General features: G+C 46.8%; 2 protein-coding genes across 8 annotated transcripts in view; both read right to left on the bottom strand.

The window, feature by feature from the left end:
* The window catches only part of CD151 (CD151 molecule (Raph blood group)), a 57043-nt gene extending 54678 nt beyond the window's left edge, over positions 1-2365 (bottom strand). Inside the window, exon 1 of one of the 2 annotated variants that reach the window (XM_073347166.1) lies at positions 2184-2365. The gene's annotated coding sequence lies outside the window, so the exon portion shown is untranslated. The remainder of the gene's footprint in view (positions 1-2183) is intronic. The other variant, XM_073347167.1, reaches the window with a different exon arrangement.
* A 4819-nt stretch (positions 2366-7184) lies between these two features.
* The window catches only part of CRACR2B (calcium release activated channel regulator 2B), a 90341-nt gene continuing 69829 nt past the window's right edge, over positions 7185-27696 (bottom strand). For 2 of the 6 annotated variants that reach the window (XM_073347165.2, XM_073347162.2), the window contains exon 11: positions 7185-8056. In XM_073347165.2, the coding sequence (XP_073203266.1) occupies positions 7643-8056 (414 nt within the window). In that variant the 3' untranslated portion in view covers positions 7185-7642. Of the gene's footprint in view, positions 8057-24437; positions 24610-26830; positions 26946-27696 lie in introns of those variants that run through there. The other 4 variants (XR_012159316.1, XR_012159314.1, XR_012159317.1 and 1 more) reach the window with 4 other exon arrangements.

Genomic DNA, 27696 nt, shown 5'->3' with positions numbered 1-27696 from the left:
GAATTCACTTTTATGTAGAAATCCATGATTAAATCGAGTCTCCCTCACTAAATCAAATCCACCCTGACAGCAGGGCTATGGTAACCCACAGAGCCTAAAGGCAAACTATGTGCTAGGTGCTATAAGGTGTTGTCCTCCTACTTTCACTGCAAACTAATACCCAGGGGCTGAGGTTTTAACTCAGAAAGGGCTTTTCTGAGTCTCCTCCATCTGCAGCAACCAGTTTTAGTGATGCCAAAGTCCAGGGACGGGGCAGACCTTTCAGCTCTATCTTCATGTTGATTTAAACGATTGAGAGAACTTTTGGTCTGCATGTTAACTAGATGATATTTGTCACGCTAGAAGCCTCCCTCAGAACCTAGGCCACTGTTAAAACATCATAGACTGTAGAAGTCAGTTTTCTGAACTGGGGTCCCAAATAGAAAAGGAGTACTAGTGGCACCTTAGAGACTAACCAATTTATTTGAGCATAAGCTTTCGTGAGCTACAGCTCACTTTTGCATCCGATGAAGTGAGCTGTAGCTCACGAAAGCTCATGCTCAAATAAATTGGTTAGTCTCTAAGGTGCCACAAATACTCCTTTTCTTTTTGTGAATACAGACTAACACGGCTGCTACTCTGAAATGGGGTCCCAAATGGTTGTCTTGTATGGCATAACTTTACCAAAACTTCTGCCACCATGCATCACCTCTGTAACCTTTCATTAAACCCTTGATCCATGGGAAGGGCTGATCTTTAGCACCTTGTGAAACCCAAGAGCAAGAAGGGGGGGGGGAGGAGAATAAGTTACAGGGATTTTAATAGGGCATCCAGAGGTTTCTCCGTTAAATATACTCCTCCTCAATACCAACAAGCTGCTGCAATGGGATGGATTCATGATCAAGGGCTTCTATGATCAAGACATGCTGAAGGCTGTCTACCCTTTACACTCGATGCCATGAAGCAAAGCCTGCTGGGGAAGGCTCTGCATGTCAAGGAACAGGGTGGTGCAGCTACAGTAATACCCAGCCAGCACAGCACCTGCCAGTTTCAAAATGGGAGACAGGGAGAACAGAGAAGCAGAACAAGCAGAACAGTTGATTGGATTTCCCGGTAAATATGTTCTCTCTTCCCCACCCCACCCCACGGATTTCACCAGTATTTCAACCTAAAGCCCAGATCTTATTTATCCAGAAGGGGAGCCTCAGACAAGCCAGAAGTGAAGAGAGAGAAGCTCTATGCAACTAAGTCAAGAGAGGACACAGAAGCCCTGTGGCGAGGCGATCCCTAGGGATCTGCTGGCGATAGAGGAAGTCGCGTTTTTAAAAAAGGCAACCACAACTCAGGAAACTGGCCTCTCAGTAGGGAGGAAAAGGGTTTGGCGATTAAAGCCCTAGAGCTGGCCACAGGAGATCACCGACAACGTGTGCGCCCTGGGGCAAGTCCCCAAACTGCTCTATGCCTCCGATGGCTCTAGAGAAATGAAAAGGGAGACGTCTGGATTTCGCACGAGGCACCGCCTAGGCTGCATGGAAATTCGTGGCCTTCCAGGGAACAGCGGGGCATTGCCCCAGGGGGTTGGGATTTAGGCCGCTCTTGGCGGGGGACGCTCTGAAGTCACGGTCTGAGCCAGCAACCTCTTGAGTCACGCAGTGGTGAAAAGAAAAGAAAAAACAAACACCCAACCCACGGCATTTTTGTACCTCGCCGAGTTTGGGATTGTTGCAGTTTAAAGCGCCAGTGAAAGCTGCCTTGCAGCAGGGAGAGCTCGGCCCTTCCCAACCAGCCCTTTCAGAAGCTGGAGACCCTTTGCAAGGCGAGGAGCTGGGGGTGGAAGAAGAGTTTAGCCACCCCCGTGGAAACAAAACGCGCCTTGGGTTGCAAGGGGACACCCACGGGAACGTGCTGTACCGCGGGCCCCCTCTCTAACAATACCCAGCTCGGGGGAAATCCCCGGCATGCTTTCATGTGCCCGTCGCTGACTCAGCCCGGCAAACCCAGGCTCCGCTCCTCCTCTGCTAGCCCTGGGAAGGGAAGGGAAGGGGTGGGGCGAGGGGGGCAGAGGGCTTCCTTTGTTGCTGCTGTTTCAGGTGCGCGTCCCCCTGCCGGTCCCCGCGCCAGCAGCTCCTTGCTTTGGCCATTGCGCGCTTCTCCCCTGCAGACAGACGAAGAGGCTGAGCAGAGCCCCGCGCGCCTCCCTTTACCTGGTCCCGGCGAGCCGAGTCCCGAACCCCTGGGGCAGGAGAGCGAGTCCCACCTTCCCTCCGGCAGAGCTGCCGCCGCAGTGAGACCCGGCAGCGCGAGCCCTGCTCCGCAGCCGCTGCTCCAGACCCCTCCCAGTCCCCGCAGTTCCAGCCAGCAGCTGCTCCAAGGCTTAACTGTTTGAATAAACTCTGATCCTTCTCTCCCGGAGACCCCTAGTGGGCAGAGGGACTATAACTGCCTAGTTTCAGAGGAGCAGCCCTGTTAGTCTGTATTCCCAAAAAGAAAAGGAGGACTTGTGGCACCTTAGAGACTAACCAATTTATTTGAGCATAAGCTTTCGTGAGCTACAGCTCACTTCATCGGGTGCAGCCTACTGTGATCTGGAGGCAGAGCAGCTCGGTGTAAGCTTGAGAACTTGTCTCTCTCACCAACAGAAGTTGGGCCAATAAAAGCTATAACCTCACCCACCTTGTCTCTCTAATAGCCTAGTTTCAAAGTAACAGCCGTGTTAGTCTGTGTTCGCAAAAAGAAAAGGAGTACTTGTGGCACCTTAGAGACTAACCAATTTATTTGAGCATAAGCTTTCATGAGCTACAGCTCACTTCATCAGACTCACATGGCTGCAACAACACTGCACTCAGCACCACAGAGACAGTGAATCCTGAGTCAGCGAATAAGAACATAAGAAAGGCCCTACTGGCTCAGACCAAAGGTCCATCTAGCCCAGCAGCCTGTCTTCCCATAGTGGCCAAAGCCAGGTGCCCCAGAGGGAGTGAACCTAACCAGGTAATAATCAAATAAGACACACCCCCTCTTTCTGTTTTAATTTTAACTTATTTTTTTATTCAAAAGACCAAGGCAAACTGGTCGTTGAAAGTTACCAGCTACTTCAGCCTCAAGAAAAGTCAGCTGTACAACAAAACATTTGTTCTGAGTTGTGTGTGTGTGCACATGTGTACCTGTACACACTTTTCTGCCACATTCCTAAGTGGCCAGAACACTTTGAGGATCAGATGTAACCGTCCAAACAGCTGGAGAAGGGAGGGGCAGGAGGAGATAAAGAAGAGGTGGGAGGAAAATGCTTAGCCTGTGATTTTGGACACACGTTGACGGCAGTTGTGGGTGCCCAATTGGAGCCGTCAGCATTCAGCACTTCAGAAAAGTTTCTGAACCCTGTAAGAACCTAATAACCTATATACTCCCGTGTGCAATATTGCCAGCTGCAGGAGCTCAAATGTCATGAGTCAGGCCCCCAAAATTGAGGGTTGTTTTTTATTGTTTTTAAAGAGATAGATTGTGGTTTGGGGTCTGTCCAGTGACCTTCCCCATAGGCCTGGCAAGAACAGTATTGCCAACTCTCCCAAAGTTTATAGAGTAACAATTTTTACACATATGCACACCCACTCACCCCACAGTTCTCCTCCCTGTGTGCCTGTAGGGCTCCTTACTTCTCCCCAAGTCTCAAGATTCCAGTTAATTCTGCACCCCAAGACTTATTCACCCCATGTGATGCTCTGTACCTCAGGGGGACACCCTATACCCCCATGTTCATCTTTATAAAATGATTATGTGGTATCCAATGCAAAGTTTGTCATGTTGGGTGTCTTCAGAAGGCTCATAATGCACTGAGCATGGTTTTTATAGTAACTGTTACAGTAAGGTTATAATTTCATGTATATAGTTACGAGGCTGAAAATGTATCCTCCTGGCTTAAAGTAAGCCCATGCAAAAAGTCTCCAAGAACAGGGAGGCAGTTCACACCTCGTCAGGGTATGGATGGGACAAATCTAGCTCAGCCTCACAGGAACAATGGACACTGGCTTAGGCAGCAACAAAAGAATCGGTTAGACCCTCGAGGGAATCACCCTCTTCCTTTGGTCAGTTTGGGACTGCAATCAGGTAATGCTCACCTGCCTCTGGGGGGGAGGGGGGCAGCATGGCACGCGCGCAAAGCCAGGAGGAAAGAAAGGACACGATAAAAGGGAGTGATTTTGCTATGCTCTCTCTCTCTCCCACCTACATCTACAGACACCACCACCAAGGGACTGAAACGCTGATCAAAGGGGAGAGCCTGACTGAAAAGTAACCAGCCAGCCTGTGGTTAGAAGCATCTAAGTTTTTAAGGACATTGAAAGTGTTAAGAGCAACTTAGAATGCTTTTTGCTTTTATTTCATTTGACCAAATCTGACTTGTTACACTTTGACTTATAATCACTTAAAATCTATCCTTATAGTTAATAAATCTGTTTGTTTATTCTACCTGAAGCAGCGCCTTTGGTCTGAAGTGTGTCGGAGGCTCCCTTTTGTAGACCAAGCCTGGTACATATCAGTTTCTTTGTTAAACTGACAAACTTATATAAGCTTGCAGCATCCATACCTAGACACTGCAAGACAGAAGTTCCTTGGGTTGTGTCTGGGACCGGAGATATTGGCTAGTGTCATTCACTTGCAAGTAGCTGGGAGCAGCTTACATGCCAGAGACTGTGCGTGAACAGCCCAGGAATGGGGGTTCTCACAGCAGAGCAAGGCGGGCTCCCAGCATCAAAAATTGGAGTGACCTAGCAGATCATCGGTCCAGATAAAACGAGAGGGGAACCTCACACCCCAGCAGCCCCCACACCAATGCTGGCTATCCCCATCCTTCAGTGTAGCTCTGCTTCTCCAAGGGATCTTCACCAACTCCCAGCTCTTAGGGGTAGGGGGTCCTGCTACAATTGCACCCCTTCTCTCCCTTCCTAGGCTTGTGGCTGCCAACTTCCTGTATTTTATTGTATCTGTATCTTATGCTATTTGGTGCTTTTCTTAAAACCCCAGCTCCTAAAGTCATGGGATTCCAAGAGAATCTCACCTTTCATTAAAAAAAAAAAAAAAAAAAAAAAAAAAGCACAAAACCAATGAGGAGTCCTTGTGGCACCTTAGAGGCTAAGAAATTTATTTAGGCATAAGCTTTTGTGGGCTATCACCCACTTCATGAGATGCATGGAGTGGAACATACAGTAGGCGGGGATAAATACACAGCACATGAAAAGATGGGAGTTCCCTTACCAAGTGATTTCTAGCCCTCTCAGTTAGATAGAAAAGATTGAAGAGGTTACTCAAGTGCCCCCTAAAGGCTAAAAACCAGAAGAACAAAGCAAGCAAGCAAAACAGTTTCATGATTTCTTTTAGTTTTTAAAAAGGCATGCATGATTTTGGGCGGGGGAGGGGGGCCCTAAAGCATGATTTTTGAATGCTTGGGGTTGCCAATACTGTAAAGGCATTGTTGTCATACATACAAGTTACAGCACCATCCCCCTTTGCATCACATCAGCAAAATTAATAGTGCCTAGCCAAAGGTTGTGCCCTTCTCGAGACTCTAGTCGCAGGTATACTTTTTGTTTAAGAGACACTCACGAAGGAGGTTTCTACAGTGCAGCCTAGAAGTTGTCAGACTAGTAGATTGCCTCATCCCTCCATTATTTCCCATAAGCTTTAACCTAAATGCCTCAGCATTAGGACATGCCTCCATACAAGGAGCACCTCCTATCTGGATCTCCACCTCTGAGTCAGAATAGAGGTATCCCTCCTCCCAACAAGGAGTGGAATAAATTCATACTACACTTGACCTAAGGCAATGGCCCAAGTCATCTTATCAAGACCTACCTAGATTTGTAAAAGAATAAATCCAGTTGGTTTGCTTCATTGCTATTCATTCTTCAACATATAGTATCTCCATGGGATGATATTTATTTGGAAAACTGGCTGCCAGCCAGACACTAGACCAGCCCTTAGTGACTGAGGGTGGCAGCCTTGCACATTAGGGTCTTAGTGGTCTACAGGAGAGAAAAGAGGGAGCCTTCTCCATGCACATATCAAAGGGGTAGTAAAATGTAAGGAAGAAGTGATGACTGGGAAGGAAGAGGCAGATTTTAAGTGTACACGCACTTGTCAAAGTAAGGGGGGAGAACTGCTCTTAGATGCGGGGAGGGAACTGAGGAAGAGTTCCTTGTCCTCTCCCTGGCTTGGGGGAGCCAGGTTCACCTCCTTTCCTGATTCAGGTAGAGTCCCCTTCCTGTCCAACCTATTGGAATCACTGTGTATGTGACAGGAAGAAAAGAACCATCCTCTATTTCTTTCAGATCAGCACTAGGTGGAAGGGGGAGAGAAGGAGGAGGAGGAGGAGGGCGGGAAAAGAGTGTTGAAATAAAGCAGAGAGCACTGTGGGAGGAGGTCAGAGTCTAGGGCCAGAGCAGAAGTGAGCATGAAATGAAGAAATTGAAGGAGAAGGGAAGAGTGGGGGAATAATGAATAAATAAATGGGTACACTAGGTCCAACTGGAAAGAGGAGCACACAGATATTTCAGTACTTGGGTAAGGTCAGATCCAGTCCGCTTTGGAGGTAGCCGTGATACTTGAATACAGCAGACTGAACAGGTAGTGATAATACACCCTCTGTACAAGCTTAGGACAAGGCAGTGAGGAGACAACCTAATCTCACACCAGACTCCCTTAAGGCAGTAACCACATGGTTCAGTCTCGACACTGGGGACATAGGAGTTGTGCCTAGTTCTGGGCCAGTTGAACATTCTCCCCTAGGTTTGGGGTAGCACACTGATGTCATTAGTTGCGGGGGTAAGACCACCACGACGCCTCTCACATAAGGCATTTCTGTTCTCTGCCTGCCTTGCATCAGGACTGCCCTTCTCACTGCTCCCCTGCTGTAGGATTGTGGAAGGGAAGTTTTCTGCAAGGGCCTCCCTTCCTCCAAATCCTATTAGTGGTTGTATTATGGGAGCAATTGAGATTAGGGCCCCATTGTACAAGACACTTATCTAAGTAGACAAAAAAAAAAAGAAGAAGAATTATCCCTACTTTATGGGGAGGAACTAAGGCCCAGATCCTCAAGGGAGGGAGGCGCCTAAATGCCTTTGAGGATCTGGGCCTAAATGACTCGTTCAAGATAACACAATGAAGCCGGTATCCAGGCCATACCTAGGGAGGTGTGGGATCCAGGGCAGAAATGATAATTTGTCACTTCTGGGACCAAGCACGCCCAGTGCTGGGCAATCACACTGGTGGCCCATGGGCCCCCCCCCAAAACAGGGGGCCCAGAGCAGTCACCCCAATTTGCCATACCCAAGGGACTGCTCTGCCTGTATCAGAATCAGGACTAAAACCACGTCTCCTGTGGCTAAGACACTAGACCAGTGCAGAAGACCATTTTTCTCTAAATCATACAAACCAGAGCTGGATTCCTTATTACAATCTACTGCATAAATAGGAATCACAAGAGCCAGATAGTGTAATAAACCTGTATTTCATACACCAAAAAGCATATACAAATCACCAGTCTGAATAAATATTCTTTAGCAGCAATACACAAACCAATTGCACCAAGTGAAGCCTGTAGCACAGAACCCAGTCTCGGTGAGCCAGACCTCACCCCTCATTGCAAGGCTCAGCTGCAGCTGGAGGGGAGCTAGCAAGGGGAAGCTCTCTTTCTACTTGCAGACTTTTTGTTGGGTTTCTTGATCAGAAGCGGCTTCTCAATTCTGGGCGGGACACCTCCTTGTGGAATAGTCACCTGGTTGAAGAGTTTATGCAGTTCGTCGTCACACTTAATGCCCAGCAGGATGTGCCTTGGCATGATGCGGTGGTAGCCCTTTGCCTGGGTCACGTACCCTGCTGCTTCCAGCACTTCGGCACTCAGGTACTGTAGCACAGAGGCCAGGTAGACTGCAGCACTGGGGCTTATTCTCACGGCATAGTGCCCCTTCTTCAGGTACCGATGGACACGGCTCACAGGGAATTGCAAGCCAGCCCTCTTTGACTGGGATCTTGAAGACCAGGGCTTTGCCTTCCTCTTGCCGCGTCCAGACATTCTGTCACGAGGCTACAAGAAAGAGGGAACAGTCACCCACAGCTGCCCTTGCCAGGAGACTTGCGAGCACGTGTGTTAAGCTAGATAGAAGCCCCAGTAGGAACAAACCAGCATTCCAACACTCTAAACACGGTGAAAGGGGTAGCTAAGGACAATGTAGCAGCACAGTTACGATTGCTCTATACCTTGGAAGCTGGAAAAATGTTGTACACCATGTTGGTCACAACTCGTTGTAGCCTGTGCAATAAATGAGAGCCTAGGTCAATAGCACAGGAAGTTAAAGGGTAAGCGTCCTGGGCAGTAGCTTGCATTAGAGAAGTTTTGGTGTCCAAGGCTGGGTGCCAGCTATTGGTCCAGTATGTGAAGGAACAGATATTGCTCCTCTGGTCTGTGCCCTTTGCAGAGGAGAACTAGTTTAATCTGCCCCCACCCTTCTTTTTCACAGCTTCTCTGAACACCTACGGCACCACTCTCCTGTAGAGGAGCCCAGCTAGGTTGTGACGTTCATACTTTGAAGGCCTTCCCCTTTGCTGGGGACAGTTTCCCATGTGGCTGAGCAAACAGGCTATCAGCAGGGACAACAAAGCCACAGCGGTGGAAGAGTCTGCTCAGAAAGCTGAGGGGTTAGGCTCTTCCTGTAGATTTTATCTGTTTTTCTCCTTCTCCCGTGAGCCAAGAGCCTACATCCCTCCCCATCCCAGATCCATACTAGCCAGACAAGCCATATTTAAGGCTATTTCAGACTCACAGCTCTTGGAAAGTTGTAGACTGGGCCTTCCAGTGCTTTTTGCTGACCCATCTGGGGTAAGGGGGGCTTTTCCATTACAGCAGATGGCCTGAGAAGAGGTACCCCTGCCCCGTGGTCTCTCTTTATCAGTAGCCTAATTTTGCTATGGAAGGGGGACAGATGCTTCAGGGGTTTCAGCTGCTGCACCCAGCAATGAGCAAGGTGAAACCACACCAAGGCTCATTTGTGACACCTGGGGGTGCCACTCTTTACACTGCCTTGGAGCAGAGCTCCAGACCTATATTTGGGGCTCTCACTTTGCCAGAGGCAGACATTAGGAGCCACTAATCAGCTTAACACCTGTTGGAGGGGGCACCATGAGACTGAATATTAAAAACCATGGTCTCACCCTACACCTTGGAATTTGAAAGCCCCCAGGGCCTTGCTGATATGACATCTGCTGTAGTGACAGAGAGACCCCTAGTACATGGGGAACTAGTTATAGGATAAAGATGGGTAACAATTTCTGTGTTTGGCGGGGGGACCTCTGTGAAGGCCTATGTTAAGCCAGGGAGCATACTCAGTATGAACCAAGGTGAAAATTTCAGGTTTGTATGGATTTGAGCACCTCACTCCGAGCACTCATAAGCAGAGCTGAGAATTACAGGCTATTAGAGGCATTGCCTATACAGAGCTCACTGGGTCCAAAGAGAATTAATTGAAGGTAGACAGAAAGACAGAGCCAAGCCACTTATTTAGGCACTCAACATAAGAGCATAAGTCTGAAATGCAGACTCAGTGCAAGATAGCTGGTCAGTTAGCAAGCACTTAGTACCATCTCTCCAGCCACCATACAGACTCACCTTTATGCATACCACACTTACACTGGTTCATTAGTGTCGAGGTGAAGTTCTGTCTGACCCAGGAGACTTACACTAACAGCCTAAACTCATGCTAGAGAGAGACAGCCATATCCCAAGTCAAAGTTTAGAGAAGAATGCTTTGCCTGCCCCCTTTGGCAACAAAGAATATTATAGCAATCCACAGCAGTTGCTGTCCCCCTTACACATCCTTTTCTTTAGATCTTTCCTGTTACTTATTAAATCCCTCCCAACATCATACTACCCCAGGACAGAAATCCTCTCCCCAGAGAGCACAATTCCTTCATACAAAAGAAAAGGATAAGCCAATATATCACCTCTAAGGTTTTCACACCATTTCCTCCTAGCAGCCTGTTTCTGAGCCAACAAATATTTCAAGTAGTAGCCTGCAGCTGGTCCTTTTTAACTTTCTCACCAGTAAGAGCCTCATTAGCACCACTTCCATAATACTTACTTCTAAAACCAGCACCTGGATTACTGACTATCCATTCATCCCCCACAACTCTAGGAGAGGTAAAGGGAGATGGTAAGTAGAGGAAAACATTAAAAATCCCAGACTGAGCTGGTCAATTTGCTGATTAGGAAAGAAGAAGTTATCAGTGGTTTGCTGTCAAAACTGTGAGACTGTATTGAGTGGGGTCTTGCAGGGGTCTGTCCTGGGTGTGGTACTATTCAATATGTTTGCTAGTGACTTGGATAATGGGTTGGAGAGTACGCTTATAAAACATGCAGATAACGCCAAGATGGGAGGCATTGCAAGAACTTTGGAGGACAGGATTAGAGTTCAAAATGACCCTGGCAAATTGGATAATTGTTCTGAAATCAACAAGATGAAATTCAATAAAGACAAGTGCAAAGTACTATACCTAGAAAGAACAAACCAAATGCACAAATGAAAAATGGGGAATAACTGGCTGGGTGGTAGTACTTCCAAAAAGAATCTGGGGGTTACAGTAGATCACAAATTGAATATGAGCCAACAATGTGATGCCATGAAAAGGAAGGCTAATGGGAGTTTTGTATCTAAGACATAGCAGGTAATTGTCCTGCTCTACTCAGCACAGTTGAGGCCTCAGTGCAGCATTGCATCAAGTTTTGGGGGCCACACTTGGAGAAAGATGTGGATTTTTTGAAGAGAGTCCAGAAGAGAGCAACAAAAATAATAAAAGGTTTAGAAAACCTGACCTATGAGAAAAGGTTAAAAATAATTGACCATGGTGAGTCTTAAGAAAAGAAGAGTGAGAGGGGACCTGACAACAGTCTTCAAATATGTTAAGGACTGTTACAAAGAGGACGGTGATCAATGGTTCTGCATATCCATGAAGATAGGACAAGAAGTAGTCAATTTAATCTGCAATAAAGGAGATTTAGGTTTGAGATTAGGAAAGGCTTTCTAACTATACGGACAGTTAAGTACTGGAACAGGTTATCAAGGGAGGCTGTGATCTTCTTGTCCCTGGAGGTTTTTGAGAACAAATTAGACAAACAACTGTCAGGGATGGTCTAGGTTTACTTGGTCCTGCCTCAGCAAGGGGCTGGACTAGGTGACCTCTTGAGGTCCCTTTTAATCCTACATTTCTATGATTCTATATGCATAACTTTACACACATGTCTAGTCCCACTGACTTCAGAGGGACTAATCAGATGAATGCAGGTATTTGCAGGAATGGGAGCTTAGATTTAAGCTGCTTTGGACAGGGTTATTTTTTTAAGAGTTATATCCACCTAACCGCACTCTCTAAATAATTATTTTGACTTCAGAGTGAGAGGACTGAATCTCAGTATATCTGGGGCCTGAGTCTCCACTCCACGTACCCCCGGGGCAGAGTGAGTGTGATAGGGAGGTAGAATGTTGCTATGTCAGAGTGATACTCTGTGACACCTGCTTTGCACAGGTGGACGTGACTGTGTCAGGTGCTGGCATTGGGGAATCAGGGCCCGTGGGACAGTGTCTGCACTGTTTCACATTAGTGTAGTAAATACAGCCCTCTACTCCCCACCATTTCCCAAACTCCCAAGATGGGGTTGCTTAGTCTGCATCTCTCCGGCATCATTTTTATCCATGGAAGAGAACAAAATTTCCCAAACCTTCGGGATGATGATCTTTGTCTCATGGGAAAGTTCTAGTTTTAAATTTAAAAACTGGGGCCTTTTCTTAACCTCTGGTTTGGTTTCTCAAACGGACGCTGTCAGGATAATCCTCTTTTTTTAATCATCAGGTTATTAAACTGGAAGAAGCCGAACACTCTTAAATTCTTCTTGCCAATGTACAAAAGTTTGTGTGACCTTGTCTATTCATTGGAGCTACTGTATTTTCTCCTCATGCTTCTCTGCCTGTACTTGTGTACATAACTGCACTCTTAGAAGAGACAACATATATTTCCCAGCCTGAAGGAGAAAGGGTTTTTAGTGTTATGATCCTAAAATGCCTTATAGGTTGTGCGCATGGGTCACTCCCCTACCAGGAAAATGCAGTCAGTTTGATGGTGGAACAGCTCTGGGCAGAGATCCCCATTTGTGTCACTCAAAATTGGGGTCATCCCCTTTTTCATTCGTTTGTGCTGCAGCTTCCAGTAACAGATTGCAAATTGGGCTGGTAGAAAATCTTCCATTGAAATGTCTTTGATGAAAATCTGGGTTTTGGGTGAAACTAGAGATTTTGTGTAAAGTGTCTATTTCCCTCCAAATTTTAGAATTTCAGCAAAAAAACAAAAAAGGTTACAGTTTTCAACAGGTATGGGGTGGGTTTTTTTGTTGTTTCCCCCCCACCACAAAAGTTGAAATTCTGCAGAGAAAGAATCCATTTTCCAACCAGCTGTATTTGCATACACAGTGTGAAACACTCCCTGGTACTTACACCACCTATGCAGCCTCATACAGCCCCAGTGCCACCTCACAATGTCTGACATGACAATGTTGCCTGGCTGTGTTGAATGCTAGGATGTGATAAAGACCCATTAACACATTTCCTGCACTAGAAATGGAAGTGAGTAATAACGTCTCCATTTGAATAACAGACGGAATTTCTGTGTGGTACACAATGTAAATAACCAAGCTGGAATTTGGCCAGGGCACTATGAAAAACATGTCTTAATTCCTGTCAAAAGAATGCATGGGATTTTTAAAATATTATTAAAACTAGACCCAAGGGTGACACGCAACCACGTGCCATGCATGAAGCAATAAATTGCTCCACACTTCTGGGGGTCTTGCTCTGTTAACACCACAATAGGGTCTGCCCCTCTTAATGATCTAAACCATGACTTCTAACCTTTAAAGATGAATGTGCGGGACCCAACATTCCTGTACTGCCTCAGAGATGAGTGTCCTGAGCCAAACCCTCCACGCGTTTTCAAAGCCACCTGGTTGTATCGCTCCACCAGTTGCAAACTTCTCAGCTTCCATTCCAGAGGATGTAACCTGCATAGCATACAGGCAAACCTTAAAATTTGGCTGCTCTCTATCACACAGGCAATTACCTAGGGCAGCCAAATTTTAAGGGTCTGGGCGCCTTTGGACTGATATGGGTAGAGGTTTGCCTGTATGGTCCCTAAGTTCCTCTGTCACTGTCAGGTTTCAGAGTAACAGCCATGTTAGTCTGTATTCGCAAAAAGAAAAGGAGTACTTGTGGCACCTTAGAGACTAACCAATTTATTTGAGCATAAGCTTTCGTGAGCTACAGCTCACTTCATCAGATGCATACTGTGGAAAATACAGAAGATGTTTTTACACACACAAATCATGAAAAAATGGGTGTTTATCACTACAAAAGGTTTTCTCTCCCCTCCCCCACTCTCCTGCTGGTAATAGCTTATGTAAAGTGATCACTCTCCTTACAATGTGTATGATAATCAAGGTGGGCCATTTCCAGCACAAATCCAGGTTTTCTCCTCCCTCCCCCCCCCCCCCCCCACTGTCTGCTTTTGTGCTTCAGGGAGAGGCCGTTGAGTTGCTCGGTCCCTCACTGGCAGCTGGAAAAGTGCAGTTTGCTTGTAATGGCAGGATTGTGTGTTCACCCCCTTATACACCAGGCTGTCATAGCCCAGCTGCATGGCATTAGCCTTCTATACAACACATCTCCCCTCTAGGGACCACAACATGAGGGCAAAATACAGCTGGTAAATCTCTGGGAAATAGCACTGGGCTGAGGTACGTCTATGTTTTCCTTCTCCCCCCATACTTTAGCTGCTTGGGATTCTAGCTGAAATACAGCAAGAGCCACATGAGAGTCAGAGGCAAACTAAACTCTCCAGTCTAACGATATGGGGTTTTCTCACTTCACCTGGAAACAAGATGAGCCCAGACTCAAAGGGCTGGCATTGTCGGGAGCCTTTGAGACCGTCTCCAGCACCGAGCCCACCGCTCTCGTACCTAACATTCTCTTCTACACCTAAGAAAAAGGACGCTCTCTTTGAAAATGTTCCCCAAACTAAATTTGTCACTAACCCGCCTCTTATTATTTAGTATTACACTAGAGGCCTCAACAGAGCTTGAGGGCTCTATGTACCTACACATAGTATGGGACAGATAAGTTTACGGCCTCTTAGGCATTGACCCCTTCCACCTGGTAATGTACACACTAGTTCGCCACTGCTATTTACTGGATGGAAATGGAACCACTCGTCTGAGTGTTAGAAGCTTGATATTGGTTACAGGTAATGGAGCTTCTCTTAACTCTAGCGGTAGGGTCTTGTTTTATGTGGGGCGATCAGGAGAACTTGGGCTCGATCTCTGCTATAACCCTCAAGCAGCTGAGGTGCAGGATAGCGACAATGGTTACATTTCTGGCTGGTTATAGCTCATTTACAATACCAGTGAAAATCCTGGTTATTATAGTTAGGAGTGGAGAACTATCCTGGCCCTCACAGCTAGAGGAATAACCAATATACAGTTGTATAAATAGTTTCAATATATCATGTATTGTCACCCTTCTTCCAGTTGACTGGAATCAGTAGAGAGATTAAGGCTGTGAGAAATTGCCCCTGCTGTTTGCAACAGCTCTCCCAAAGAACTGACTTCACCAAGCTACCAACAATGCAGCATTTCCACCAAGCCCGTACGCTGCTTCCGCAAAAGGAAAAAGAACTTGTAAGACCCTGTGTAACAGCATCAGGTGGTGATCCCTCTCGTAACAATGTTATATTGTAAGTAGTAAATGTGTTAGCCCATGTTTTTGTACATGCAGTCTGTGTTCAGCTCTGTTCTACATTGTTGATTCTGTACAAAGAGCACAAGAGGTGTAAGTTCATTATCTGCTAGCAAATCTGCGATGTGCTCTTTTCCACTGGTAGTGAATGCGAATGGCCCAGGTTCAGATCCTGCCCCATGGCACAGGCTCACACTGCAGTTGCAATATACTGCAATATATGCTCTGTGCTGGATGAGACAGAAAAGAGTTCCTCAAGTTTTGATCAGCCTGTAACTGTATCACGTACCAGCTGCTGATCAAAAAGGCATCTCCGAGTCTCATTACCGACAACAGCTAAGGGAGCTTCTCCTGCAGCTCAGGTAAGGGGCTTTGACTATGTACTCATGGTTTCTAGCCTCCCCCCCCCCCCCACTCACAAAGCCACTTAGCTTTGTGGGTCAGCTAATGAACCTGACGGCTGTTTTTGTGTATGAGGCCATGGATCATTATACAGTGCCACACAAGGGGGTACTACATGGTTACAGGTGCCTATTGGAGGAGACCTTCCTTGTTGGAGGTCATCGGGGAGGCAGTTAAGGCTATTAGATGCTTTTTGAAGATGAAGAGAGGGCCCCAGGACTGCTATTACTGAGCACAGAGTAGCTGCTACCCTAGTGGTCACTGCACCACTAGTCTCTGGCTCACTGCATCAGCTGGGACACCTGGCCTATCAAAGTGCCACGGCACCCAAGTTCCAGTGTATTCAGTAAACAGCATGAATTCCCTTGGCAGTGAGGTGGGGAAAATACCCAGCAGACTAAGAGGGGTAGCCGTGTTAGTCTGTATCCACAAAAACAATGAGTCCGGTGGCACCTTAAAGACTAACAGATTTATTTGGGCATAAGCTTTTGTGGGTAAAAAACCCACTTCTTCAGATGCCTGGAGTGAAAATTACAGATACAGGCATAAATAAACTGGCACATGAAGAGAAGGGAGGTACCCAGAGTGGACCACATCCACCCTGACTGAGTTGGCCTTGTTAACACTGGTTCTCCACCTGTAAGGTAACTCCCTTCTCTTCATGTGCCAGTATATTTATGCCTGTATCTGTAATTTTCACTCCATGCATCTGAAGAAGTGGGGTTTTTTACACACGAAAGCTTATGCCCAAATAAATCTGTTAGTCTTTAAGGTGCCACTGGACTCCTCGTTGTTTTTCCAGCAGACTTAGATGTTTGGCTACTCCCTCAAGTCACAGCTTCCATTTCCTTAGTGATAAATGTTCTCATTCCTTCCAGAATCCAAATGCAGAGAGATGTTTCTAGGGAAAGCCTGTTCTGCGGCTGTGTTGTAGGTGACTCAGAAGGCATTCCCCACCCAGGACGTTCCTGGGGAGTTCTGATCACCAGCAGTCGCCACAGAAGCCTGAGTCATTGCCGTGGCGTGGGAGGGATCAGGCCATTAGCAAGGAAGCTATCAGGCCAACCAAATATTAGGGCTGAGGCATTTATTTATTTTTAAAGTTTATAGAAGGGGAGATTTGGTTGGCCTCCTGGTAAGGGAGCCTTTAAGTTTGTTCAGAAAGGTCCCTTGCAGCTGGAGCTTCACTCTTAGATGTGTGGTCCCTAAACAGAAACACTTGCTGGTGATCTGCAGAGAACAGACTGGTCACATGGTGCTGGGTTCAGCCTTGTTTCTAGCTGCTACCTTGTACTAAAAGCAGCTAAAAAACACTTTCCTTACCTTGCTTTTTCTACATCAGCCACTGCAATGGTCACTCCAGAGATGCTACAGGCTTATGAATGGGAGTGGGAGGGGAGATGGGTCGGAGCAGTCCGGAAGAGGAAGGGAAGAGTCCACCACACAAACATTCGCAAAAAGAAAAGGAGGACTTGTGGCACCTTAGAGACTAACCAATTTATTTGAGCATGAGCTTTCGTGAGCTACAGCTCACTTCATCAGATGCATTCAGCTGTAGCTCACGAAAGCTCATGCTCAAATAAATTGGTTAGTCTCTAAGGTGCCACACGTCCTCCTGTTCTTTTTGCGAATACAGACTAACACGGCTGCTCCTCTGAAACAAACATTTGAGAAATTAGATCAGACATGAATGCTATCTGACTAGAACCCCCTTTCTCTCCATCCCCTAGAGCAAGGTCCAGGCCCAAAGTGTGCTAATAGCACGTTTCACTATATAAGTAAGTTTCACAACTGAAAAGACTCATTACACACACCAACTAAGTTTTAAAATGTCACAACAACCAAGACATAAGACCAGGATCTTCTACTGCTTGGTAAGATTTTTTTCAGAGCTGCTAATAACTCAGGATGGGCAGTTCCCACATCTCCAGGAAAGGGAAGGGTAAGGCAGGAAGAGAGGAAACAGAAGGATAGGCCTGAAGTGCGATCAGTTTGTGTTATTTAACAGCAGCAAAGAACGGTCACAAAACAATGAGTGTTAGCAGCACAAGGGCAAGCTTCGATTCTCTGAGCAACAGCTCTACAGGCTGTAAACAGCCTTCAGAGCACACAACAAGTATGAAAGCTTCATTAGGCTAATTAAAAAGTGGAAATCTAACGTTGCCACTGGGGCTGATGGCTAAGAAAAGTCATTTTCTCATACGGAATTAGTGAGCTACATTCTTGGCAAATCAAGGCTGGATTTCCTTTGAGAAATTAGAGCCTGATCCAAAGCCTAACAAAGCCAGTGGGAGTCTTTCCAATGGCACCATAATAACAGCATAATGGAGGACCCTCCTTTGCCCCTCTTCCAGAGTATTTTCCTTAGCACTGTTCTGCCTTGTGGTTTCTCAGTGACACACTTTTAATGGCAGCCAATCCACCCTTTATTGTGTACCATGGGCCTGGCAGGATGTGCCTTGTAGAGATTGAGGGAGACATCTGCATTATTGTTTATGAATATCATCTACACCCCAGTTTACCTGTTTAATATTATTCTGTCTGACTGCATAGAGCTAAATCGAAGTAGGTTGTTGAGGGGAAACAAAACAAAGATCAGGTATCAGGCTTCAAAATAAACTATGATACATCTGAAATTTTTGGACTTAATATTCCCAGAAGGGTCAAATGTATGTCAGCTGCACACATTTCAATGTGTAAAGGGAATCTTTACAATATTTAGGAAACACTACTGTGGTGACACATGAAAAGCTTTTAAAGGCAAATTACCCTCCAATGTGGAATAAAATAATAAAAGATTTTGAAGGAACAGAATAAATATGAAATTTTTGGCTAAGCAGGGTATCCTAGGGGAAGAGGAATGGCCTCCTAAAGTTGTTGTTTTTATTTCAGTGCATTTCTGTTGGTATCCCTGATGTGACTTTAAGAACATGGCAGGATGCACTAGTAAAATTCAGATGGAAACATAAAAGACAAAGGGTGAGTTCAAAACTTCTGTGTCGCCCTACAAAGTGGGGTGGACTAGCTTGCCCTGATTTGGCTTAAAGAAAAGGAGTACTTGTGGCACCTTAGAGACTAACCAATTTATTTGAGCATAAGCTTTCGTGAGCTACAGCTCACTTCATCGGATGCATACTGTGGAAACTGCAGAAGACATTATATACACAGAGACCATGAAACAATACCTCCTCCCACCCCACTCTCCTGCTGGTAATAGCTTATCTAAAGTGATCACTCTCCTTACAATGTGTATGATAATCAAGTTGGGCCATTTCCAGCACAAATCCAGGTTTTCTCACCCTCCCCCCCCCCACACACACAAACTCACTCTCCTGCTGGTAATAGCCCATCCAAAGTGACCACTCTCTTTACAATGTGTATGATAATCAAGGTGGGCCATTTCCAGCACAAATCCAGGTTTTCTCACCCCACCCCCCACCCCCATACACACACAAACTCACTCTCCTGCTGGTAACAGCCCATCCAAAGCGACCACTTTCCCCACAATGTGCATGATAATCAAGGTGGGCCATTTCCAGCACAAATCCAGGTCTTCTCCCCTCCCCCCCGCCCAAACTCACTCTCCTGCTGGTAATAGCTCATCCAAACTGACCACTCTCCCTACAATGTGTATGACAATCAAGGTGGGCCATTTGGGTGGGCTGATTTGGCTTGTTGTTATTATACATCACATTTAAAAGATGTGGTTGTGACAGATATTACAACCACAAGCTGTAACTTTGGGGGCACATAACGTATTATGGTTCTGTACCGCTGGGGGCAGGCTGAGTTCTGGATTTAGCCATGTTTGGTCAATTTTCCAAAAGTGATTTAGGAGCCTGAGAGCCATTGTCAAAAGTGACTTTGTCCTTGTCCACACACACAAGCTGTGCCGTTCTCGTGCTTAAGGTGGTACAACCCACCCCCATAGTGTGGCCGCAGTTATACCAGGATAAAGGTTTTAAACCAGCAGAACTTAGTCGTGGAAAGGAAGGGGAACAGCTGTAGTGGTATAAGCACCTTTATCCCAGCGTACCTGGGACCATACCAGGAGTTATACTGATTTGTGTGTACTAATAACGAGCTCCCCTCCTCCCCGCCCCAACCAATGCAGTTACTGTGATACAAAACCAGTGTGCAGCGCAGACCTGAGGCACTGAGGAGCCTAAGTCTCATTGAATGGAAAGGGGGCTTATGCTCCTAAGTCTCTTTTGTAAAATGGGGCCACCGCCAAAGCGCTCTTGAAAACGTTCCCTGTTCTTTCATCCCTTCGCTGTATGATGCTGAGCTACACCTGTGAGAGCCCACCCTTCCCACTGAAACCATTCATGACTTGGAAATACAGGAACACGCAAGCGCCCGATCCTTTGATTAGCCTGTGGAAGCAAAACGTGTCAATGGTGGCTTTTGACACAACTGCAACACAGCAAGCCTCTTGTTTGCTTGCGGCTCCTGCTTCACTGGTACCTGAAGCAGGGGACAAGCGTCTTAGTCCCAGGTGTGTGCTCTATAGGGATAACAACTAGAGCTATTCAGGAGTCAGGAGGTGACCCCCTCCTCAGCTATTCGGGAGCTGCCCCCAGCAAGGGACAGACAGGCGTCTCTCCGGGACAGCGGCCACATATCCTCAGGCACAAAAGGGCTGCAGAGCTCTCTGCATTTGTCACAGGCCCTAACCCACTGGTGTTTGGTAGCTTGGTGTCAACGGGAGCTAAATCCAACCCTCAAAGTCCCAGGCTAGCTGCAGCCCCAGCCAGAATTTCCCCAGAGGTCAGCGGTTTGCGCCATCAGTGGCTTGAGTTTGGGCAGGTTTGTGCTAGCCTCCAAACTGCACCCGCAGGCAGAATCCATGCGCCTTGAGCAAAGAAGAAAGCTAGTGTCAACCTACTCCAGCGTCACCGTCTCAGCTGGCTGCGGTTGAAGGACTGACAAGTGTTAGGGCCATGACACATCCATGTTCCTACCTAGAAGGCAGGAAACAGGTTTTGTTATAACCTTAGATCAAAATGCTACAAGGCCTACACCTCCCTTCAGAAAACACAAGTGCGAAAGCCAGGTAGAACCAGCGCTGTTTGGGTTGACGCTGGGGTTTGAACCAGGGACCTTCAGAACTATAAGCATTCGCTACTTGAACTAGAGCAGTGGGTTTCAAACTGTGGGTCGTGACCCAGTAGTGGGCCGCAGAATGTCAGGCACTGGGTCGCGGCGGCTCTGGTCAGCGCTGCTGACCGGGCCGTTAAAAGTCCCGTCGGCGGTGCTGCCCGGCTAAAGCAGGCCAGCTCCTACCTGTTCTGACACCGCGCTGCGCCCCGGAAGCAGCCAGCAGCAGGTCCAGCTCCCAGGCCGGGGGGGCCACGGGGCTCCATGCGCTGACCCCACCCCAAGCACCAGTTCCACACTCCCATTGGCCTGTGGGTGAGAGCCGCACGGAGCCGCTTGCGCCCCTCTGCCTAGGAGCCGGGCCTGCTGCTGGCTGCTTTCAGGATGCAGAGCAGTCTGCAGTGCCAGGACAGGCAGGAAGCCTGCCTCTGCACCACCACTGACCGGGAGCCGCCCGAGAGAAGCCTGTGCCCCAACCCCCTGCCCCAATCCCCTGCCCCACCCCAGAGCCCTGACCCCCTTCTGCACCCCAACCCCCTGCCCCAGCCCTGAGCCCCCTCCCACACCCCAAACCCCTCAGCCCCAGCTCCACTGGGTCGCGGGCATCAACAATTTTCTTCAACTGGGTTACCAGAAAAAAAGTTTGAAAACCACTGAACTAAAGGACTACCTCCTTTAAGGCTCATTGCTAGGAGACTCAGTGGAGCAGCCACTAGAAGGAGACAAAGAGCCATGCAGGTCACATAGCTGAGTAACTCTGATTAGTCAGTCCGCTCCCAAAGGCCAAGCAAACATCACCTTTAAGACGCACCAACACTCCCAGTGCTATTTCCAAGTTTAAAATAATCGTCTCCTTATTACAGAGCTGGACATTGCTTTAGTTGATTTAAAACGGAGTGTTGGGGTGCCCTCTGTTCTCCTGTGTTTGTTTCCCATCGGGGGTGAGACGCAAAAGGAACAAGCAAAGAGGAGAACCAATTTCTGTGTGGCCAGTGCAACGGCTCAAGCAGTATGTCCCTGGAGTTGGGGGGTGGGGTTGGGGGGAGGATGCTGCAGCTGTAGGAGAGCATGGGGCGGAGGGAGATTAGAATTATTTTGTTGCACATAAGTTTTGTTTTGTTTTAACATCTGGATGTTCCCTCTTGGGACAAGCTTGCACCTTCCTTGAGTCCCTGTGGAGCTGATAACATCAGTTCTTAGCTAGCTGGGAGGCAACCTGCTTAGCCAGCCATGTGCAGCCCCCACATGCTCCGGAGAGCTGCTCCTTGCTCCATCACATGCAGCATCCCTTCCTCTTGTGGTAATCTTCCAGGTGAAGGGCATTTTCCTTCTGCTTGTCCTCTTGAGCTGTCAGCAGCCTGGAATGATCAACAGATTAGCAGTTCAAGAACACAGCGGCCTGATACTGCCTGCTTCCTGCCAAGTCATTCATGCCCTGTGGTCCCCATCAGGCAAAAATAAACTAGATGTTGAAGAGTGAAGGGAAATAGTGAGAGCTGAGCTTCTTTTGGAGTTGGGCTACATAAAAGACAGACAGACAGACAATATTGGTGAGACATTCCAAATGCATGCAGAGGAGGAAGTAGCATCTACTAGAGGAGACAGTGTGTCATAGTGGGTGGGGCACTGGCCGACGACTCAAAAGATGTTGGATCTATTCCTGACTCTGCCACTGGCCTGCTTGGTGACCTCAGACAATCATGTGCCTCAGTTTTCCCATCTGTAAAATTGGAATGCTGGATCCTTTGTAAAGCACTTTGAGCTCTACTGATGAAAAGATGTATAAGAGCTAGGTGGTATTATTATTACACTACATTAGAAACACAGCAGGACTTCCTGCTTAATAAACCGTTAACTACTAAAGTGGGTCAAAAATTGTAAAAAGACTTTTGCGTGTCAAAGCTTTCAAAGAGAAATTATTTTTCTTTGTTTCCCAAAAAAATGCCTGTGAACTTTTTGAAGCAATTTAAAAACGAAAATTTGTCAGATTTGATATTTTTTGTTTCCCTGCCCTTTTCTCATTTTGCCACTAAAAAAGAAATATGAAAAAAGTAGAAGAAAGGGAGAAAGGAAAAACTGAAAAAAAATAAAAACTGAAAATGAAAATTGTCCAGTTTTCATAGAAAAACCCAGCAATTTAATTTGGGGAATTTTTTTAAAAGGTCTTTTTTGGCCACAAAAACAAACAAAACAAAAGTGGATCACACGTTTTGACAAGCTCTGATCTTTCCTTAGGTTGTGACAGTGTCCATACAAGATGCTTTCCAAACACAGGGGAAGACAACAACCACTTCTCTGGCATGTTGACCCCTCAGCCTGTTGAGTCACCAAAAACAATGCGCTAATCCAAGTTCTCATTTGGGACCAAGTGCTATCTCAGATGAACACCCCTTCTCCTTGCCTGTACCTGAGAGAGGTTGTAGCAGCTTGGCCCTGGCTGAAAAAGATCCAAGGGTGATGCTGTTCCACTCCACTCACCTTGCCATATGCTCCAGGATGTTATAGCCAGTCATAGCGCTGCACTCATAGAAGACAGCCTTGTATTCCTGCCGGCAGGGAGAGTCAGAAGATAACTTCTGCCGCTCTCAACCCCCTGCCCCACCTAGTCTCTCTCTCTCTCTCTCTCTCACACTCACACACAAATGATCCTTCCCCATCTCCAGCACTTACAACAGATTATCCTCCGTCTCCCCACACACAATGTAATGCAATTCCGCTCCGGAACCCTCTGGGGTTTCACAGAATGCTGCATACATGCCCCCAGTAATACTGGCATCACAGAGTGTCATCCCGTGAGTGGTACAGGCACGTTCTCTTTCAGCAGCTGGAGGCCCTGGTGTCCAGAGGGTGTCAAAGCTCTAGCAGCCAAGGGGAGCACTGGGTTGGGTCTTTCAGCAGCTGGAAGGACCGGGGGAAATGCCCCCTCACTGGCCTGTGTGTGCTGCCATGCAGCAGAACATAGGAGAGTCAAGATCCTGGTCGGGTGCAATTTGGAGCACACCTCATGCACCACTACATGATTCAATGCAGCAAGGCCCCAGTGCAGGCGTCTTTTCGGCTAAGGGGAGGCAGGGACCACTAGGCATTGAAACGTGGAAAATAAATTCCCATTTCATAATCAACCAGGGCATTCCTGGCAAAACTAAGGTATGCCAAGAGCGTGGAGCCTGGGCTGGCAGACTTGCTAGATCCCTGGTTAAATGGCCACTATTTCAAAGGAATGCTGTGGGCTGCACCCTCACCCTGAGGGGTCAAAGTCATTTTAAGGATGCACCGAGCCCAAGCACAAAGAGACCTGAAGTCCCTCCAGAGCCAGGGTCTATCACAAGCTGGCCACTTTATATTATCATTAAGGCTAAGAGTTTGTCACGGATCTTTTTAGTAAAAGTCACAGACAGATCACGGGCAATAAAGAAAAATTCACGGAAGCCCGTGACCTGTCCCTGAATTTTACTAAAACTATCCATGACAAAATGGGGAGCCCAGTTGCGGGGTCCCCACACCATCTGCAGAGGTTGGGCAGTTGCGGGGGCCGCTCTGAGCTCTGGGGGCCCCCACTGCCTGTGCAACCTCTGAGCTCCAGGGTCCCCTGGCTTGGAGTTCCGGGGTACCCCCACCACCCGTGGCAGCCAGGAGCTTTGAAGGACCCCTGCTGCCTGCAGCAACCAGGAGCTGCAGCCATGCCTCCTGAGGTGGCTGGGAACTTCGCGGAGCCCACAGCACCCTGCGGCAGGAGGACCCCGCAGCTCCTGGCCAACAGGGCTGAATTCACGGAGGTATCTGGAAGTCACAGATTCCATGACTTCCATGACCTCAGTGAAAAAATCGTCATCTTAATTATCATTTAAGGACTTCACCCTGCACCACTGAAGTCAAGGGGAGCTTGGCTGTTGATTCCAGGGGGGCAGGACCATACTCTGCAATAGCCGTTAGCATGCGAGAGTTCCCTCCCATTTCCTAAATATGGCTGTGAGCACGCAAACCAGACCAGAGCGAAATCTACAAAACCTTTGGATTGGGGAGTAGCATACAGAGCCGTACCTTTGCCAGCCTTTCCCCCTCCGTCTTGGGCACGTGCTGGGTCTTTCCTTCTGCTGCATCCATTTTGTTTCCGAGCAGAAAGATCATGGCCCCATCCTCAATCCCTTCCAGCAGGACAGACAGAGCAAGGCTCCCGTGAGAACCGTTTGGAAGACAGGAGTATCTCGGGGCTGGATCCTGATCCCACTGACATGAACAGGAGCCTTGCCATTAGGGTGACCAGACAGCAAATGTGAAAAGTCAGGACGGGGGTGGGGGTAATAGGAGCCTATATAAGAAAAAGACCCAAAAATTGGAACTGTCCATATAAAATCGGGACATCTGGTCACCCTACTTGCTGTTGACTTCCATGAAAGCAGGATCAAACCCTGTGGGACCTGCCAGGGCACTGGGAGATTTTGTTTATTTAGGAACTGTTCTGCAAGCTCTTCAAGTGACACTGGGAAAGGAAGTTAAACTATGGGAATGTTCTGATTCCAAGTAGTTGATTTATCAAGCCTTAATGCCAGGGTTTTGGTGAGTGGGCCAGGGAGGAGATGGGATTTTAATTGGAGGGAGGGGGGAAGAAAGGAGTTGTATTTAGTTTCACTGACTTTTTGAAAGAAAGAAAGAAAGAAAGAAAGAAAGAAAGAAAGAAAGAAAGAAAGAAAGAAAGAAAGAAAGAAAGAAAGAAAGAAAGAAAGAAAGAAAGAAATCTGCCCTATGAGAATTTAAAAATCCTGCCAGTTTTTCCTGTACAGCCTGAATTTCCTTGGTCTGGAGCCTTTCAGCTTGATGCCTGCTGAACCCAGCCATCCTTAACTGAAAATCCACAAGCTAAACAGGGTAAGCAAACTTAAGCCCTCACATAGCATTTTAGCAGCAGCTGTCATTCAGGATTCACATCTGAAGTCCCTTATTTAGGTAAAACCCCCATATAACTTCACTGGAAGTGAACTTGAATAAGAACTTCAGAATTTGACCCTGGATCATTTCCAAATTTAAGGATTCTACTCTGCACCATCCACAACATTTGAACTGCTCAGGCTTAGAGTCAGGTGAAAAGTATGGGCCAAATCCTCAGAAACAACTAGAGATTTTGGATGCCTCAATTTTTGGGTGCCCACAGTGGCCTGAGTTTTGGAGAGCAGGTACTCAGCCCATTCTGAAAACTAGGCCCTTTTCAGGTTTCAAGTTGGATTAAAAAAAAAAAAAGCAGCACCTGAAATCACTAGACATTTTTGAAAATCTTGGCCTTGAATCCTTAAAATTCCTTGGAAAAAAATGACCAAGCTATTTCCAATGGGTATGTGCAAACTTGTTGACATTATTCATAAAACTAACTGAGCAGATTTATTTCAACCTTGGCTTGATTTTTGTGTCTCAGCATGATCTACAAACAAGCAAAGTTTGACATAGAATCATAGAATATCAGGGTTGGAAGGGACCCCAGAAGGTCATCTAGTCCAACCCCCTGCTCGAAGCAGGACCAATTCCCAGTTAAATCATCCCAGCCAGGGCTTTGTCAAGCCTGACCTTAAAAACCTCTAAGGAAGGAGATTCTACCACCTCCCTAGGTAACGCATTCCAGTGTTTCACCACCCTCATAGTGAAAAAGTTTTTCCTAATATCCAATCTAAACCTCCCCCACTGCAACTTGAGACCATTACTCCTCATTCTCAGCTTCAGCTTTGCATCACCCATACACAAAATATCTACTCAGAACATGTAGGGAAAGTATTCACCCCTTTCCTCTCCCCACAACTCAAATATATCTGAAATGATTTTGCTTTCAAACTTTTGCACACACACACAAAAAACCCTTGCAAATCGACAGAGATTTTTGCAAAATAACGTCACCCCAAAAGAATATGTTTGTGAAAGTTACAGCAAACTGGAATAGGGGTTGGAAGAGAATTTATTTATTATTAGTGTTACAATAATGCATAGAGGTTCTAAATTGAGGTCAGTTCCTCATTGTGTTAGGTGCTGTACGTACACACAGTAAGAGACAGTCTCTGCCTCAAAGGGCTTTTGATCAAAACAGACCATCATCATGTCTTTGCTTTCTGCACAACAGTAAGAATATTAGGAAACAGCTGAGTTCCAAATAATCAGGTTTTACTAAATATATACAAACATGCCACACTTAGCTACATAAATACACTGTTGCTGTGCTAGGTTTTGGTGACTTCTGCAACAGAAGACCAGGAGGCCCATTAGTGGGCTTCGAAATAATTGAACAGAATACTACCCAATTCCTATCTACTACAAGCACCCAAACCAAATCTTAGCTACAGTAGCTTAGCTACCCATGTCTGCTATTATGGTTAATACTGTTTGAGTACCCTACAGACCTTAGGACCTTCTAGGCCTTTACTAGCATACAACATGGCTGTTTCAAATGGCCGCATCTCTAGAGCAGGTCCACGTGGGGTCATTACAGTAAAAGAAGAATCTTGAGCAATGCCAGCATGTCAGAAACAAGCCCAAACGTGTCTCGCTCTTACCTGGAAGCTACTCATCCAGTTCCACACTGCCACGAAGGAGCACTCAGTGGTGATGTCATACATCACAAAGATACCATCCACCTTCCGGAAATACTGTTTGGTGATGCTCCGAAACCTGAAGTCAAATGAAACCGAAGACACTTCCAGCACCCATTCAGCTGTTAACAAGCAAACAAACTATCCCTTTCTTAACATGGATCCTCTTTGCAGGGCCTGGTGGGGTTGGGGGCAGGGAAATCTCTGCAGAGTGATGTTTTGGTGGATCTGTAACTTGGACCTTTTCTGCACTGGGATTTCAGCCACTGGTTTAGCTGCACCAGAGTAAACAGCTTTGACCCAGTATAAACCACATCTACGTGAGGGCTCTCACCAGTTCAGCCACACCAGGGACAAAGCCTTCATCTTATTTGCCCCAGTTTGCAAATGTCTCATACAAAGCAGCCACCTCATGGATGACTCGGCAGATAGATTTGAGTTCCAAGACAAACTCCAGCAGCTTGGGTAAGTATGTATTTTGTCTTGGGGAACATACATTCTAGTTGGGTTTACAGGCACATTGTTTACTGAGTTAAGTGAAGTAGAGATTGCAAGATCTCCACATATTTGTGCTTTATTAGAAGAACACTTTAGGATACAGGCTGAGAAGTAAGTCCATTCTCTTGGATAAAGGCTAGAAGAACATGCAGCAGGAAGTGAAGTTTCTAAACTAAATAACTCTGCTTCCCTTGGAGCATGTTCTCTTCTATGGCCTGCGGGGGGTGCTGTTTACACTAAGGGCTGGCATCAGAAAAACTCTCCATTTGAGAGAGCCAATACAGTAACTCCTCACTTAACGTTGTAGTTTTGTTCCTGAAAAATGCAACTTC

The sequence above is a fragment of the Lepidochelys kempii genome, chromosome 6 (assembly GCF_965140285.1).
Source record: "Lepidochelys kempii isolate rLepKem1 chromosome 6, rLepKem1.hap1, whole genome shotgun sequence".
In the NCBI taxonomy this organism is placed as follows: Eukaryota; Metazoa; Chordata; order Testudines; family Cheloniidae; genus Lepidochelys; species Lepidochelys kempii.
This window is presented reverse-complemented; position numbering and strand designations above follow the sequence as displayed.